Source organism: Phlebotomus papatasi, chromosome 5 (assembly GCF_024763615.1).
Source record: "Phlebotomus papatasi isolate M1 chromosome 5, Ppap_2.1, whole genome shotgun sequence".
NCBI lineage: Eukaryota > Metazoa > Arthropoda > Insecta > Diptera > Psychodidae > Phlebotomus > Phlebotomus papatasi.
Window position 1 is genome coordinate 705499 of NC_077226.1, and position 19309 is coordinate 724807.

General features: G+C 32.7%; 2 protein-coding genes across 2 annotated transcripts; both read right to left on the reverse strand.

Moving 5' to 3' along the window:
* Positions 1–952: 952 nt before the first annotated feature.
* On the reverse strand, positions 953–4739 carry LOC129808728 (AP-1 complex subunit mu-1). Its single transcript, XM_055858519.1, has 3 exons — positions 4245–4739; positions 1361–2138; positions 953–1289 (listed from the first exon to the last, which is right to left on the reverse strand). Exons 1-3 carry the CDS (start codon positions 4509–4511, stop codon positions 1066–1068), a joined length of 1269 nt encoding a protein of 422 aa, XP_055714494.1. The 5' UTR covers positions 4512–4739; the 3' UTR covers positions 953–1065.
* A 2247-nt stretch (positions 4740–6986) lies between these two features.
* LOC129808729 (transcriptional repressor protein YY1-like) lies at positions 6987–16844 on the reverse strand. The gene is made up of 8 exons (XM_055858520.1): positions 16048–16844; positions 15870–15936; positions 13545–13828; positions 10778–11035; positions 10358–10693; positions 10029–10251; positions 9802–9921; positions 6987–7325 (listed from the first exon to the last, which is right to left on the reverse strand). The coding sequence occupies exons 3-8, from the start codon at positions 13735–13737 to the stop codon at positions 7211–7213; spliced, it is 1245 nt and encodes a 414-aa protein (XP_055714495.1). The 5' UTR covers positions 13738–13828; positions 15870–15936; positions 16048–16844; the 3' UTR covers positions 6987–7210.
* Positions 16845–19309: the final 2465 nt, after the last annotated feature.

Consider the following 19309-nt stretch of genomic DNA (forward strand, 5'->3'; position numbering starts at 1 on the left):
TGTGCGTGTTTTTAAGCGGAATAATAAACGTTTTATGCTTAAGCTGTGCGTGTTTGTAGGCGGAATATGAACCGTATTGTACTTGAGCTGTGCGTCTTTTTAAGCGGAATATCAACCGTATTGTACTTGAGCTGTACGTGTTTTTAAGCGGAATATCAACCGTTTTGTGCTTAAGCTGTGCGTGTTTTTAAGCGGAATAATAAACGTTTTATGCTTAAGCTGTGCGTGTTTGTAGGCGGAATATGAACCGTATTGTGCTTAAGCTGTGCGTGTTTTTAAGCGGAATAATAAACGTTTTATGCTTAAGCTGTGCGTGTTTTTAAGCGGAATAATAAACGTTTTATGCTTAAGCTGTGCGTGTTTTTAAGCGGAATATGAACCGTATTGTACTTGAGCTGTGCGTGTTTTGAAGCGGAATAATAAACGTTTTATGCTTAAGCTATGCGTGTTTGTAGGCGGAATATGAACCGTATTGTACTTGAGCTGTGCGTGTTTTTAAGCGGAATATCAACCGTTTTGTGCTTAAGCTGTGCGTGTTTTTAAGCGAAATAATAAACGTTTTATGCTTAAGCTGTGCGTGTTTTTAAGCGGAATATCAACCGTTTTGTGCTTAAGCTGTGCGTGTTTTTATGCGAAGTAACAACAGAGTGTTCTCAGAGGAAAGAAAGTGTAAGCAAACGGAAGTTTATGGCATTATGGGACTCCGAATTCTGCCCTTAGAAATGGAACAGAAAATAATTAAATCTATATTTCTTCCAATATTAATGTTCATTGTTTACGTTTTTTTTTTTTTTTTGAAAATCGTTGAGTTCGTCAAATATTACGTTCGGGTTAACATCGAATTCTGTCGGCTTCACTTTCGGAAGATATTCATAATTGACCTAGATTAAAATTAAGGATAAACTTCTGGCATTAAAACATTGTTTGCGCATGCAAAGAAAACTCGCAAGACTCTTTTGTTTTTTTTTTCTAAAAATTTCTTTAATTGCGAACTTGTAAATTAATAATGTTTTTAATGTGAATGCGCACTAGATTTATTTTTTTTTTTTTTTTTTTTAATTCAAATTAAGTCGTTCTGAGCTGATAGTCGCCATTTTGGGTGATGTAGCGGACCCACGGTAAAGCCTGGTAGCCACTCTTCTCGATGATCTTCAGGTAGCGCACCTGAATGCCACTCGTGGTGAAATAGGGAATTTCAAATTTAACCTGAATCGGTGGTTTCCCTTCGGAATCCTCACATTCGACACTCGGTAGTCCAAAATGGGCACGCATCAGATATTCCTTGCCACCTGAGGATTTTTATTATTTAAAGTTTTCGGGTTTTTTTTTTGTATTTTTTTTGTCTTTTTCTTTGTCTTACCTGGAAAACACTTAACTGTCCAGATAATGGCACTCTGTTCGGGTGCATACCGAACAGATCCGATGGTTGTTTTGAATTTTGGTGAATCAGCATCTCCTGGCACAGGAATAATTATTTCAACATTATTTGCCGTTGAACGTCTCTTAAATTGTGATTTTGCCTTTATCATATATTCCACACGACTATGAACATGACGTTCAATGACAGATTCAATCCAAATGAGTGGTTTTACATGGGTATTCAATCGATATGACATCAATTCAAATTCACCATCCGGCGGAATGAATGATATTGTCCGGTCATTTTCAAATCTCGACAAACGGACACATTGATGAAATTTAACATCTTCCAATTCAACAGATTTTGACTTTCCACGTCCTGTACTCTCAAACAGAACCTTATCATTGAGTCCTAGCCTCAATTCTGGCATACCAGATAGATATACTCTCATTTTAATGGCTCCAACAATTTCACTTCTCAATACATTACCATTGGCATTTGCCAGTAAATTAACACTCTCAATTACATCGAGAAATACTTCATTTTTGCGATATTTAATACCCTCAGAACGCCAACTGACGGCATTTGTAACGGCCATTGGTATTCTTGGTTGAATTTCAAGTTTATGCCCCTCCTGTGTTATATATTCCTGAAGGATTTTACTATCTGTCGTCTGTGGATATCCAAAATCAATTAATTCATCCAGTAATTCGTATATTACAACAAAATTATCCCTAATACTTTCTTCCTCGAGTTCTTTGAAGTACTCCACGAAAACCTAAAAAAAATAGAGAGAAAGAGTTGCTCGCATGAATTATAGCTTTAAATTGCAAAATGTGTCTAGTGCTTCAATTCACGATGGATCTCTAATAGAAACATAGCCAAGGTAGTAATACAATAGTCCAGAGGCGTGCAAGAACCGTTGAAATCGAATAAACGTCAAATGAAACTCGTACGTCAATATGGTCAGAACGCTACGATAACAAACTTATTTTGACGTTAATTCGGTTTCAACGGTTTTTGCACGCCTCTGCAGTAGTCCCTCACTTAACCATGATTTATAGGGGAGACCGAGGCGGGGAATAATTTCTCTATTAGAAGGAATACTGAAGAAACCACATCCCTTTCTGTTCATTGAAATATTTATCAGCCTATTACATTTTTCATACAAATTATACGAGAGACTGGGGCAAAAAGTAACAAAACGGATAGATAGATAGATAGATAGATATGTTTGTTTCATGTCAAAAGAATATACATTCTATAACTGACTATATAAATTTTAATTTTAACTTAATTCTAAATTGAGTGCGACCAATCCGTACGAGATACATCCTTAGCATTCTTGGATATCCAATAAAATTTGTTTAATATTCTGATTGTACAATGTTTCATCTTTTTTGGCGACAAAATTTCCGTAGTAAGTTCCTCAAAAATGATTGAAGAATTGACCAGTGAAGAGATTTGTGTGAAAATTCTGTGATTTTCACTAGTTTTTCTTGTGTTTTTTTTAATGTGAAAAGTGCCCTGCAAAAAGAGCATGCAAACTACATTTTTCATTTGTTTTGGGGCTCTTGAGGGCTTTTTTGGGGCATCTTGGCATTCTGTCTTCCCAGGAAGAGGCCCTAGAAGTTCTAGGTAGACTTCCGGACAATCTGTGTACTTTTAAAAAGCCTTCCGGACAATAAAATTCATTCTAATCGATCACCATAAGTGTCACTGAGTGGAAAAAAAAATCCTTTTTATCAGGGACAGTGAAACACGGTATTGACCTTTGGCTCCTTTCTCCTTTTAATTTCCTAAGCCGACGTTTCGGAGGGGTTTTCCTCCTTGTTCAGGTCTACAATTTGCAATTTTTTACAAAACATTAAGAATACACAATGAATCAAATAATAATGTTTTGTAAAAAATTGCAAATTGTAGACCTGAAGAAGGAGGAAAACCCCTCCGAAACGTCGGCTTAGGAAATTAAAAGGAGAAAGGAGCCAAAGGTCAATACCGTGTTTCACTGTCCCTCATACTCAGTTTACTGGCCGAAAACTATCTAGCAATCCTTTTTATCCTTCAAGAATTGGAAAAATTTCACATCCTTTGCACTGTAAGGATTCTAGAATGGTTTCTTTTTCTTTGTAAAGGAGGAAAAGAATAAAAAACTTATAAGAAACATAAAAATTTTCCAATTTTCTATCAGTGTTCGTTAACGAACTGTCTTTTGGTCTCAAAAAATAAAAAACATGCAAGTGTCACAAATTTATTACATTTATCACATTTTTTATATTTCTTAGCTCTCTTTCAACAAAATTAGACAAAAAGAATTCTTTAATAATAAAAACATCAAAAAATAAATGCAACATCAGCCACTTTTTTTTAGTGTTGCTAGATTCGAATGCAAAAACGACTTTTTCCTTTAGTGGTGGTTCCTCTGGGTTTTTCATTGGAAAACATGGTCGATCGATGACAAATTCAATGGTGGAAAGGTACACTTTTGATTTTTCTGAGATATTAACAAATTAAAATTAGTGAATATGACTGGATTTTCGCATTATTTGGAGCAAAATTAACTAAATAATGAAACTGTGGTATAGAAAATTATATAAATAATAATTTAGTACTGTATTTCTCACGAAAACAGTGACGTCTCCATTTGGAGTAGCGAAAAATTTCCAATTGGAACAGATTTTGAATTAGCTTAATTTACCCTATCAGCCTGATACATTTTGCTTAAAAATTATACACAAGGAATAATTTATTTTGCTGGCTAATACTGCCCCCGTCTCCCCTATATTCATACATTCTTAAAAAATCCTGTTACAGTTTTGAGTAATTCCAAGACCTTTCTCCGTGATACTAAATTCAGTTGATACTACCATGATCTTATTCTTACCTGAACAATTTTGTGGAGAAAGACAAAAACGAGTGCAATATTTGCATTTTTTCTTGTTGTCGAAACGATGTAGAGATTGTTGGTCTTTATGAAGGCAAATGTACATTCTTGTGTTTGAATAATTGGCGATATTAATCCCTCTTCTTCCTTTTCCATCAGCAATGGCATGAATTTATCAATAACACCCATATCGATGTCACCACGATAATTTCGTGATATCAAAACTTTTCCCTTGACATCGAGAATGAAAATTGCCGATGAAGACATTGTTGTTTTTTTTCTTTTCTTTTCTTTTCTTCTTGTTCTCTCTAATTCACTGGATTTTTCAAGCAATGACAAAAACAACAAAAAGATTTTTATAAATTAAAAACGAAAATATACATTGAAATCTTGGACCTAGGCCTGTTTTTTTTATTCTTTCAAGAAGATTTTTTGGCTAAAAACTTTTTCGTGGAAGTAATGTTACACGTCACTCTGATTGACATTTGATAGAGTGGGGGGAAACCCTATATACGTTGGGATTGGATACGTCCTTGGACATTCCATTTGACAGTAATGTTTTTCTTCCCTATAGCCAACGGCCGCGGCAATTCCATTGGATTTCCATCAGCATTTCCCCATAGCAAAATTCCGCAAAAATTCCAATGGAAAACTTGCGTCCAAATGGATAAATTCGCTGATAATTCTCAATATTTCTGGATGAAATTCACAAAGAATACTTGAAATGGTTCTACTAATTGATTTCCATTGCGGAATTTGCAATTCCTATGGAATTTTTTAAGGAAAAATAGTGGAAAATTCCAAGGAATTTTTCGCTTGTTATTCCTATTCCGCTTTCTTTTGCAATGGGGAAGCTTTAAATAAATATTTTTAGATTTTCCCTCAGACTGCTCCATCTGGTAGATCCCATACAAACCTGTCGTGTTTTAAAGCCATCACACAATAAAAAGGCAACAAAACGGAATCTTTTCTCGTTTTATGGCTAATCACAGGTATTTTCGGAGTCCTTGGCCTATCTTGAACATATCACCCGAAGAAACTTATAGTCTACCACATCAACTTTTTCAGATATTTTAAGAAATGGATAGAAATATTTTTATGAAACTTACCTTTTTTTAAATAGCGGCATATCGTAAGTTTTTGGCGTCATAGAACGGTTTCTAAAACAGAACGGAATTTATGGAACATTTTCCTAAAAGAAACCTCGAATATTCCTTAAATTCCTTTAAAAGTATTGCCTCGATTGCAACTTTTTGTCGTCTTTAGAGCAATATTCTCCTTAAAAAAAAGGAGCTAGAATTGCTAAAGTTCATCCGGTTGTAAAAGGTACTGTTACTAAAGAATTTTAACAAAAGCTTCTGAGTATATCTTGATGCCGAAACGTAATCTTTTCCTTCTAGAGTTTAATTCTTCCGGTGTTCGTCAGAAATTATTCCTCTTTCAAATCAAAAGAATCAGGTTTTTCTCCAAAGCTTTCGACCCTTGGTGTTTCTAAATTGATATTAAATTTTGAGTGAAATGATGAAAAATTGTTAAAATTTATTGTCAAACAAATAAATATTCTCTCAGCCTACAGAAGAAGAGCCACATTAAGGGTCGAAAGCTTTGGAGAAAATCTGATTATTTTTTTTTTAATTTGAAAGTTGAATATTTCCTGATAAACATCGGAAGAATTGAGTATAAAACATTGTTTTTTTCTTTGAATTTATTACTCGAAGTATTTAATAAACGGTATCTTTTAGGATCCTGCGATCTTTAGAGGTTTTAATTCTTTTTTTTTTGTTGTATAAGAGACATTTGAGGAGTTCAAATTTGAAGAACTCGACTGTAGTTAAATAAATTTTCCAAATTTTTCCACGATTCGAAGGTGGAAATGTAAAATGTCAGAAATTGCTTCATGGCTTTGACATTTCCCTTTTGATTTTTGGTGGAAAAAATGTGGAAAGCTGGAGAGCAGGAAATGCCTTCCCTATCTTTTCCTTCTGTTTTTTTTTATCAACATCTTCCAATTGGACCTAAAGCATTATAAACTTTGCTAAAAAACAAAAATTATAGAGCATTGAATAAAATAAAAATTGGATAAATTATTCTAAATAAAGTTTCTTCAATAATTCACATTTCCTACAAAAGCTAAAAAAAAACAAAAGAATATTGTATAATTCCTCAATTTAAAAAAAAAATAAGAATATAGAAATGAAAATGAAATTAAATAAATTAAAAAAAAAAAACAAAAGTTTCTCTGTCCGGCTTCATTTTCCGGCTGTATTAAAGAAGAAAAAAAAACAGAACTACAAAATGTTCGTTGAAAATAGAAAAGTCAAAAAGAAAAAAACATTAAATTCTCTTTTTCTTTTCTTAGTCAAAAATTCACTTTGATTTCTATTTACATTTAATTTTCCCGTATTTATTTTCTCTCTTTCTTATTTCTTCATTTCAACTTACAAATTCCAATCTAAATAGAAAAAAAGGAAAAAAAAATAGATATAAATCTTAAGCAAAAAACAAATAAATTTTTTGCTCAAAAGAGAGAATAATCTCTCAGTCCAATTAATTTTTGTCTTATTAACTTCCTTCACTCTCTCTAATTTTTTTCTTTTTTGTTTGTTTTCCATGAAAGATTTCTCAATAATTTCTTTCACAGGATTTTATAATTAAAAAAAAAAAACAATACATCAAATCATAATTGATGATAGAAGTTTGTTTTTTGCTGTTTGATACAGAGGACAAGTTTCTGATTGATGATGCTTTGACAATTCAAAGCAATCAGACTATATTTTTTGTTTTTTTTTTTCAATAATTTTCCGGATTTTGTGGCGTATTTAAAAATGTTTTGTTTTTCTTTTTTTTTTTGTTGTAACACAGCCTTTGCCGTACTTCCACTTTTTGTTTTGTTTTATTTTTATCTTTTTTGTTTTTTTCTTTCTTTTTTGTTTGTTTGTTTTTGTTTTTGTTTGTTGTTGACACACTCAATCCGTGTAAACAATATACTGTGAATTTGTCTCAATTGCCGGCATTTCCAGTTTAACATAGCCCGGTGGTGTTACTACAACGTTGTTCCGGCTACTGGATACTGTATTGCGTCTGAAAAATAATAAATAAATAAGATATTAAATATTAGTATCAATTCTGTGATCAAAATCAAGATCAAAATTTCAAGCTATCAAATTTTTTCCAAGATCAAGATTTCATATTCTAACCCGAAGTATTTATACAACTTAAAATGTCTTAGCTAAGATCCAACATTCTTAGAAAAGTTTAGTACTCTTTACTATTGCCAACTGATTGGAAAGAAAATATTTGCCAGAGAAAGAGAATACAGTAGCGGCAAATGTAAAATACACCTTTTAGAAAAGTCCTGTTTAGTATAAGAACTAAATCATTTTTATTAAAATGTATTTAGTTGTAGTAACCATTTAATAATGATTTTGAAATGCATATCCTTAGTTGAAGTTAAAATAATTCTAGCGCCACTATATTTTAACTATACAAAATAAAAAATTATGTCATAAAATGTATTGTAATGAGAACGATATTATGATATTATGGTACTTCTTCGCAATCAATCCCCTGGCAAGTTACCTGAAATTTGAAGTCACTTTCTCTTACTTCGATATAAATTTATATGGGATTTTTTTTGCACTCTCTACCGTTATGCTAAATATTTAAAAAGTGAGAAGTTTTTCCGTATTATAAGATACCTTTCCATATGGAGGGATAAATATACTAAATTTTTATTTAAATAAAGTTTTTCCTTGGAGCACTGTAAGCTGAGTCCGAGATCAATTTAGGAAATTGGTTTCAAATAGCTCCATATAAAAATGCCAACTTGCCAGGCGCTTGTTCGCAATAGATCGTTTCGCTTTCGTACTCGATCGTGTCGTACTTAGCGTCGTCGTGGCACGTTCTCGGATCAACCTTCTTCACGAGTCGTGAAGAAAAATGCACGCACAGCTCAATCGTAAAACGGACAATGCACTTAAAATTACGCACAGCTCAACGATAAAACGGTTAATGCGCCTAAAATTATGCACAGCTCAATTATAAAACGATCAGAGTGCGCTTAAAATCAGGCTTGCGCTTTTTTAAGCACAATTTTAACTATTTTATCATTGAACTTTGCGTAATTTTAAGCGCATTAACCGTTTTATCGTTGAGCTGTGCGTAATTTTAAACGCATTGTCCGTTTTATGATTGAGCTGTGCGTGCATTTTAAGCGTATTAATCTGAACCGTTTCACGTGTGTGCTGTGCGTGTTTTTAAGTGTAATTTTGAGCGTTTTATGTTTAGGCTGTGTATGTTTTTAAGCGTTTTTTTAGTTTTTAAGCACATTCTTAACCGTTTTACGATTCACCTGTGCATATTTTCAAGTTCAATCTCTGAACCGTTTTATGATTGAGCTGTGCGTGTTTTTTAAGCGCTTTCCGATAAACCGATCTAATGATTTCTTGTTCTTTTAGAATATGATATACAGAAAACGTAATTGAACATCATTTCATCCTTACTGTGTTATCGCACTTGCACATTAAAATTTTAATATGATTCACATTAATTATCACTGGTGAGAGTCCAAATGTGTAATTTGTGTGTTTGAATCATTTTATATTCAAAATTTGATCTATTTGTTGATAAAAAAGCAAGACTTGGCCCGCAAAACTCGATAAAAATTGATTTATAGCATTAATGCGAAAAACTAATGCGATTTTCTCATTAATTTTTTAATGTGAAAAATATTTATGCTTTAGGTAAATTTAAACTTATTTTTCCACGCCAAGTCCACTTCTGGAACCAAATATGGAGTAGAGTGAGACTCTACTGTAGTTCCGATCATATGGCGCTTTGCCAAATGACGTTCACTAAAAAAAATAGGACATTTGACGTTTATTCGGTTTGCAACGTCTCTTGCTGGCCTTTGGACCACAACAACGAGTCTAGACATCTGAAACCTTTTGGAGAGTCTACAATCAATCGGAAGCAATCACGGTGTACAGGGAGATAGATTATTATAAGGTAAAGTACTCTTACTCGACCAGGTTCCTCTATTCGACCGGTGGGTCAATTTTTTAATATTTGATGGTGAATTTCATCTATTTCTATGAATTTGTCACTGATTCGTATTATTTAAAGAATAATTGACCTATTAATGTTAGATCATATACAAAATATTATAGCAAATATAATTAAATTGAATAAATAAATCTACCGGTCGAATAGAGGAACCGGTCGAATAAAGGGTACTTTACCTTACGGCTGGTCAAGAGCCTTAGATCATCAAAAAATATTACTTAAATTTGGAGAAAAATGTGTTGCAAAATAATTAACGACACGACGTTTGCGACACGTCGTAATGACACGTCGCAAAGACGTGTCGTGTCGCCGTGCCAACACTGGTTTTTAGCCATTCATATATTCGTTAAAAAATCTCACCTAATATTGGTTTCAGAATTGCAAAGAAATTTAACATCTTGATCTTGCTCTTGATCTCAAAATTGATACCATTATTTATTAATTATTATTAAACCCAAAGCTATATTGATTAAAAAAAAAAATAAAAACTTACTTGGCTTTTGCATGTGTCAATATGTGAGATTTGAGATTTGTTGATTGGGCAAATTTCTTGTTGCATCCATCAAATGGACAGACATAGGGTCGATCACCTGTGTGAATCCTTACGTGTGTCCTGGTTATCACAAAGAATAGAGGGATATATTAATATCTTAGAATGCTTTTCTTTTCATTTCTTTTTTTTTGGGAGGAAACGAGAGGAATCTTTTTAAAAAATTTTACCTTAAATTGAAATCGAGAGAAAATCTTTTTCCACATCCATCGAAGGTGCACTGAAAAGGCTTTTCACCTGTATGTACCAATTGATGGCGCTTCAGTTTACTGCTCTCTACAAATGCCTTTCCACATTCTGCACAAACATGAACACGTGGACCATGAGTATGAAGGTGTTTTCGCATGGCGCTATTATCTCGAAACATCTTGTTGCACCCTTTATGTGGACACGCTACACCAAATAAATAAATAAATGCATAAATATCTGGATGATATAGGCCTGAAACAGCTCAAAGGACAAAAGATAGAGATAGAGAAAGAGAGAGAGAGAAACGAACCAATTGTACGGTCAGTGGAATCCTGGGTGTTTTGGGTGGATTTTTTGAATTTGAGCTTATGTCCTGGTCGGGCAAATTCAGCCAATTGCTTGGGATCAGAGAGATCGAGACCAGGAACACATTCTTGGGCACTACATATCTTCTTTCCTGTCATATATTCCGTATAGTCAGGATCTGGTTCCGGTGTTGAATCTTCATCTGTATCCGATGCACCAGATGCCCACATTGTCACACTAAATTCACCATCCATCGTCTTAATCTGTACTTGTTTCTGTTCCCAACGCCTCGGTTTACCACCACCACCACCAGGTGTCCCCATTGGCACCTCAATGTGTTCTAGATCGACCGACAACAAAAGAAACAAAGGAATGATTGCCATTGAGATCACTTAAATGGCCTCCTGCATCCAATTGAACTAACCTCCATTCCCTACGCCCTGAATAGCAATATTTGTATGGTGACTGGTGACATTTGTATCTGGAACATTTTTAATTGGACGACGTCGTACTCTGGCAGCTGTCAGAGATGGCGCTGTTGATGGTCCAGGTGATGTTTCGATGTAGATGTCACTATTTAGGGATGAAACATCCCCATAAACAGCACTCAAACTACCACCAGCCGAATCAATAACTTCCTCATGATTCTGCAATTCGGAATCTGTGTGCATTATAACTTCCTCTGAAAAACAACAAAAACAACAAAAATAACGATCAAATTTAGTAAATTTTACTATTTTAAAATTCGATATCTTTTTCAAGAAAAAAAGAGACCGAGGCATCAAATTTTTATCATACACTCTTAGAAAAAATTAGTTCGTACAAGCTCATATGCAGTTATTAGAACTATAAAATATAGTAAATATAGACCCAACTATATATTTAGTTTGGGTAACTAAATGAAATAATTGACCACAGTTAGTTAAAGTATCCTTTTCATTTAGTTATCACAACTAAATCAAAATAGTAATGGTTACTATAACATATTAGTTCCAATTACTAAATAAATGGGGTTGATACCCATCTTATTGGCTGTAATAACTATATCATATTAGTTGTGGTTACTATATAGCATTCACTGTGATGCATATTTCTTATTAGTTGCTTAAAATTCGAAAGAGCTTCAATGCATTACTAAAATAAAAACCACTCTTTACTATTGGAAAAGTAGTCATAACTTTATGAAAATATAGGCCCATCTATTTACATTGGTTGTGAGAACTAAAAGGAATTAGTGACCAATATTAGTTGGGATAATGATTTCATTTAATTAACACAAGCAAATATAATTGTAAGGAAGCATTATGAATAATTGCCGCAACTTATCAACGTAAATATTGTCTTATATTCTCACTACTAATAAATTTATTATGAGTATAATGTTTTAAGAATATAAGAACTATTTTAAATAGATTTGATAATAATCGCCCGAACAACTAATTTTCATTAGTAATCACGTCTAAACTTTTCTAAGAGTGTAAGACTTCTGCAATAGTTCTAAGGACTCAAAAATCCATTTCCCCATTAAAATTTCCACATTTTTTGTTTTTTGTGTTAAATTAAGAAAAAAACACAAAAAATGTTAAAATGAGTTTTCATAGATTTTATTAACAAAAAGCTAATTTATTAAGTTAATTTTTTCCAACAGTTTGGCAAGAATTTTAACACAAGTGTTGCTTTTTCTTTGGAAATAAAATTGTTGGAAAACCCATTTTATCGATATGAAAACTCTAAAATGCGACGTAAAAAGAAAAAGGTTGTGCTTCACAATCCCATATATTGGATTGACCAGTAAGGTTAGCCTTGCCCAGAACTCTGTGAATTTTTTTTTTTGGTGTATTCTATAATTTTTCAGAAAACCATAATAAAATTGAAGATTGATTAAGAAGTGTACAATTTTGAATGCTTTATGATTTATGTACTTTAATTCAATCTTTAAACATATTAACTGGAAAATAAGATTAAATTTTAAAATTTAACAATGGAAGATCGATTTAAGGAAATTATTAAAATCAATGGCATATGGACGATATTTTATTCTAGAACCTAGACAATTTTAAAAGGTGCTTTTTTTTAATCAAAATTTATCATATTGTACTTATTTGAAATTTATTAGCCGAGGCACAATTAATATATTTTTATTTATGAATAGAATTAGTTAATGTTTACAAAAATTATTCGATCCCTATTTTTTCTATTATAAATATTTCACAAATCTGAGTTATCAACACTGTACCAGTCGGGTAAAAGTATCTACGTCACTTGCCTGTTCGATTTGGCCCACCTTATACTTGAAACATCTTGTATATGCACAGCTTTTGTGTCAGTTGCATTCAAAATCAATTTGTTTACATTTTGACAAAGTTATAAAGAAAATTATTTTCTTATGGCTCTGGCACACCTTTTAGATCAGGAAAATTTCATAAAGTCGAAATTCGCATCCCTTTCTTTCTCACATGTTTTGCATATGACTATCTCATTCTTTCGCATACCAAATTCGATTGAGCTAAATTGAATTTGGTGTGATGTTTAAAAGAAGAAGAAGAGTGCGAGAGAATGAGATAAACATATGCAAATCATGTGAGAAAGAAAGGCATTCGAATTTCGACTTCACGAAATTTTCCTGATCTAAAAGGTGTGCCGGAGCCATTAGTAACTAATTTTTCTTGTTTTTAATTTTCTTTATTTTATTTTTTCTGTCTCATATTATATTTAAAATAACACGAGAAATTCTAGAACACTAAAAAAAATGATAATTTATTAAAAGTAAGAAAAAACCGTTGGGAATTTCAAAAAAAGTTGTGCATATTCAGAGAGAGAACTGTCAAAAAAATACCCAAACTGTGGATATAGCGAGACAGCACTGTATCACTATGTTCAACTTTCCAAAAATTTTTGTCCCACTTTCCAAAATTATATCCATCTTTTCAAAATGTGTTACTTTTTAATTTCCGTGAATTTTCCGATTATTCAGTTGCAATATTTAATAACAACTGTTAAGATTCTGTTTAAAATATTTGTCAAAGAATCCCATGATACAAAAAAAAATGGTAAAAACTAATTATTTATTCAGTTTAAAATTGCATTTGAAATTGAATTTTTTCTTAAGTGTTCTCCTTTTTCACAATCCACCCTATATCCTCCCTCTTCATCTTCCCAAAAAATAAACAAATAAATAAATAAACACTCACCATCGTCAATGTTCTGCATTAGAAGACCCTGACTATCTTCAGTTTCGCACGTTACTTCCTCATATGCCTCATCACCAACGCTGACTTCGTAGTCTTCGTAGTTGACACCAATATCATTAAAATCAGCCTCAACCACTTCAACAATGTTTGAGTCAGAAATCTCAACTTCACACATTATATCCTGATTGCTCATTCTGTTTTCTTTTTCTTTTTAACTTTACTTTACTTTTCTCTTAATTAGTCTTTTTCACTTTATTCTTAAAAAAAAGGGTTCACGGAACTCTCTGAAATAAAACAAGATTGAGACATATTAAAAATATTGATTGAAATTAATTTAAAAAAAAATATTAAACAATTTGAGTTGTGACATGGGAAATACAGTAGACTCTTGGTAATCCGGCTCTTAAGATCGAGCTACTTTTTAATTCGGGCGGCAGTTAAATTTGAAAAAAAGTTTATCGACATTTTTTAAGTTATTATATAACTATTGTTTTCGACTAAACGGAAGCTAATTAAATTCTCTATAAATACATTAGTGTTATCACTTTAGCATAATATTGAATAGAATTTCTACTATGAAGCTCCGAACTTTAAATTGGAGTAAAATGCCACTTAATAGCTCAATTGGTAGAGCACTCATCTAGTTAACAAGGGGTCTCGTGTTCGATCCTAGGGGGAGGCAAGTTTTCTTTCCAAAAAAAAAAAAACTGGATAATTTGACTGTCCCTTGCTGTGATAGAAAGGTTCTCTGTACTTAAATACAATTAATAATGATGAAACAGTTCGCAAATTCTCACAATAAAATATTTTCTACGAAACATTTTATTGAACAGATTTGTAAACAGTTTTGAAACTAGTTTCCTTAACTTTTAGGTACAAAATGTTTACATTTCCCATACATTTTTTCCCTAAAAGTTTCGAAATTTTACATGAGGAGTTTCGAAAGTAGTTTCGTTACTGTTTTGTAAACAGGTGCTGGAGGGTACTGCCATTAAATTTACATAGCCCAGTAGCGAAAAGATGTCTTACATAAGCCTTACATGATAGTGCATGTAAGCCTTACAAATCACTATCGCTTATGGAGGTTTAACATGGTATAACCACACTTTTGTCACTTACGTAAGCCTTACTTGTAAAGCATAAGAAAGCTATTGGATGCATTTTTATGGTTTTTAAGGATACCTTACATAAATACACAAGTAAAGCATTTGTAAGCAAATTCTGTAAAACTATAGTAATAAATACTTGTAAGCCATAAGAATTGCATTCATGTAAAGCATTTCAGAAGGCAAAAAATACTCAAGGTAAGCCCTAAAAAGGACCAACTTGTAAGTCATACGTCAAACTATCTTTTATGGACGTTTAACATTGTATAACTACTTTTTTGTCACCTAAGTAAGCCTTAAATATAAGGCCGACGAACGCTTTTCATGAAAAGCATTCGTAGCAAAAGTTGAAGTGACTCTCATTAGAGAACTCACTTCAGAATATGATCACAAGTATCATATTCATAATCATTCATCTTAATAGTAGGTTTTAGTTAAAAACAAAACCCTACTGATGCGAATAGAAATAAAATATTTCACCTGAACCTTTTGTATTAGAACTCCGGTGTAGCTCGCATGAATTATGTCTTTAAAGTGAAAATTTCCAGTAAGCCATTCGTAAGGCATACTTATGTCTTACATGATAACGTATCCTTCATAGAACTTACACGATTATTAATATGCATACAATACATAGTAAAAAGTAAAACTTTCATAATGATTTATTTGTAGAAGAAGAGAAAAACTTACACCATGTTGTATTTATGCCTTATATGACAGTATAAACTTTCATATACCTTATTTCTAAGTTTTATGATAGCAAAACATGGTAAAGCTTTAGAATAGTTTACGTGTTGATTAAAAGAAAGCTTTACATCTTACATTACTTAAACCTTACATGATGGTGTACCCTTTCAAATACCTTACTTGTTAATATTACGAAAGCAATACATAGTGAAGCTTTAATATGTATTGCATGTTAATTAAAAGAAAGCCTTACACTGTGACTTACTTATTCTTTACATGATAGTGTACGCTTTCATATACCATACATGTTAGTTATTTTGAAAGTAATACATTTGTAAAGCTTTCACATGACTTAAATGTCGTTTAAAAGTAAGGCTTACACGGATCCTTACAAATCACTATCACTTACATGTAAGCTTTACTCTCGCTACTGGGAGAATTCAAATAATGCTAAAGCCCCATGTCACAATCTCCAATTGTTTTATCCTTTCAGAACCTGGAGGCAATTGCCCCAAAAGCATCAATCACTTACCTCTATTTACCAATGATTTCTGAGAGAATCTCCTTGAAGATAGATTTTAGACACGATTGGAAAGAACCTATAACGGTACAGAAAAAAAAAACACACCGGGCATTAAATTGAAATGAGTCAAGAAACAAAAAAAAGACGCCAAAAAGGTTTTCGAAGAAGCATTCCGGACGAGACTCACTTTGATTCTTTTTTGTTCTGTGGTGTCCTCTGGTGCCAGGATGCGTGGCTCTATGATCCACCAATTGACGTCATCCGCAGCAGAATGGGAGGAATATGATTTGGGGCTCTGGGTTTCTTTTCTGTCAGTGTGTTTATTGTTTTTCTCTCTCTCAAAAAAAGGAGGATTTACCGTAAAAATTTATTTGGTTGATCAATTTGACCGAAAGGGGTCTCTCACCAAAGGGGACAAATGTGTCAAATGACGCCGTCCCCAGACACACAGAGTGCCCCCCCAAAAGCACCAAATGGACAAGTTTTTTGGGCCCCAGAGATGTTACAAATCCAATCCGGAGTGTTTTGGGGCCAGAAAACCGACAATAAATATGGCGTCGAACACCTCAAAAAATGTACACAACAATGGTGGACAATTGTCTAATTGCCCCTACGAGAAATATCAATGGCCGACTGCAAATGGAATGATGGCGCTGAACTTATGGACGTCTAAGACCAGAAGCGTCCAATTGCGAGTGGGTATTTTTGGGCCAAAAACATTTGACAATATCTGTCAAAATATTGACAATTCAAATTGTACCGCATGACATTTTAATAATAAATATTAAAATCACTTTCACTTTTAAACCCACTTTCTCACTCGCTTCCTCTATCTACAATTTCTTCTTTTTAGCAACAAATAAAAATGTCTATTTCCTTCTGTAATTCTTAAAATTAAAAATAAAATAATTCCGCGGAATATTTGCTTGCTCGGCATTTGAGGACTAATAAATGCCTAAGAAAAAAATGACAGATTAGAATAAATGCCCAAATAATGGAGAAAAATGTTTAATGTACCCCAATAAAGAATATATCCAAGTGTCACAGCAACGGAAAAATCCATGGAAATAAACGCGAATATTCCGGTTGAAATTCTGCGGAGTTATCAGCTTCCTTTCGAGTGGATTTCTATATGGTTTATTCTAGTTACATTCAAAGAAACTCTGTAGATTTTCGGCAGAATTTCTGCGTAGAAACTCTGTAGATTTTCGGCAGAAATTCTTCCGAAAATCTGTAGATTCTCGGCAGAATTTCTGCATTGGAAATCTGCATAGTCTCCATGGTCTCAACAAAAATATTGTTGATTTATCAAGAAACTGTATAAGTTACAAAGAAAATAGTATGCTCTGCTTAACAAGCATTACCGAGTACACATTTTAGATTAAAAAAAAAATGCGAGCAAAAATATTAATTTCTTAAAAATCGCCAATTGAATGACACAAAAACACGAAATTTTGGTCGACACTGTGTTTAAAGTTTTCATTTCACTATTCTCTACGTTACAACACGGCGTCGCAGAATTCTTTATTTTATATAAACACTGTGATATCACCAAGAATAACTCTATTGAATTTTGAAAATTTTAGTGAAAAATATTCCATCTTTTCTGACACAGCTCTGTCTGGAAAATCTGGAATGTAGAAAAAAGAATCCACAGAAAATCGGCAAAATATCTACAGAAATTCGTCAGAGTATGCACCAGGGGGCAATTCACGAAATAACCAGTCAAAATTGACTGGATGGCGAATATGGCAGAGACACATTTGGTGTGGCGAAAAGTGAAATAACCCTAATTAATGCATTTTTCAGTCTGTCTATTCGCCGAAAAGTAGGCAAAACGCAATTGCCAGGTAATTTATGGCGCGTATTTAAAATTGGGAGTCGTTATAATATTTTAAGAACTTGAAGAAGCATTCTAATTCTAATTCAAATACCAATATAATTTATATTTTGGTGTAGTTTGTTGAAGATTGAATGGTGTTACTTATATTGCTTCATATCCTTCATATCAAATAAAATAAATATCGCAATATTGGTTTAGTGCAAATATAAATGTTTATATTTTAATCCATTATTCCAAAATAACGTTGAGTTCGTTTTAAATTGTAAATACAATTTAAACTCTAAATATTAGAATGTTAAAAAATTAATTGGGTATTAAAGATGTCGTCACATATATTTTCTAAGAATTATGATAAATGTTGTAAGTTTGTAAAGACCAATTACCTCTCGAGAGTCAGGAGTAACATCAGAAAAATTGTATTTATTCTGATAATAAAAATTTTATTCATTTTGTACTTTAACGTGGTAAATGGTACTTCAAACGTTGCAAATATAATATATTTGATGCGTGTATTTATTGACACGTGGTGGTCTTGAGAAGGTTAATTTGATATCACAATTTTTTTTAATATCATTGTAGAAGTCTTAGCTTGATGATGTTATGATGATGATAATGTCAGATGTAAAATTTAACAATATTAAAATTAAATGTAAAATTTAACGATAAACAATCTGAGACCTATAAAATCCCTAAACAGTAATTCCTTTAATCACTGAACTTTCCCAAAATCTATTTTTCAGAACGCATGAAGTATTTAACGTTTATAAAATTTTAAAATACAATATTTTATTATTGTTGTTGTGTCTGGGTTTCTTTACTTAAATGAAATAATGCAAATAAATAACTTTTTCGTAAGATTTTGGTAAAAAAATCGTACCCGCCGGTCTCGAGCTGGCGGGTGAAATTGTCTGGGTACACCCAGAAATTCCAGCAGGTACAAGACCCAAAACCTTGTACGCCCTCCATTTTTAGCGAGGAGACGCACCTTTTACAGGGTTGGCGAAATTCGCTTCACAGAAAACATGCAGTAACCAGTCAAAATTTTGGCTGGTTAATTTCGTGAATTGCCCCTCAGGATTCGTCAGAAAATCTGCAAATATTTCTGACGAATTTTGTCCCAAGTCCAAATAAAATTCGTAGGAATATCTACAGATTTCTCGGCAGATTTTCAGTAGAAATGTAGATATTTTGTGCAGAAATCTTAAAGATATTTGACGAAATCATTTGACGGGCTATGTATGCACATGAATAAAAAATCGTTGCATTTCAAAAATTTTGTCTCCCAAATTTCTGTCTAATTCGGGTGACATTTTGGTTCCAAATACCCGAATTTGAGAGAGTCTACTCTACTGTACTTTATTGACGAATTCGACGTACAGTAGACTCTTCGATATCCGGCTGACTGGGGGACAAAATGACATTTAGGTTTTTTGAATGATCAACGGTTTTTCTATTTTGTGCAGTGTGAATTTATTTTCTGTCTGACAAAGAAAAAGAGAATTTTCTTCATGGTGTGCTTATGTTTCATTTTTTATCACAATTATGTATTAAAAACTTCGATACAATGTTAATATGTATTCTTAAAGGAAATTTTCCGCTCTACAAT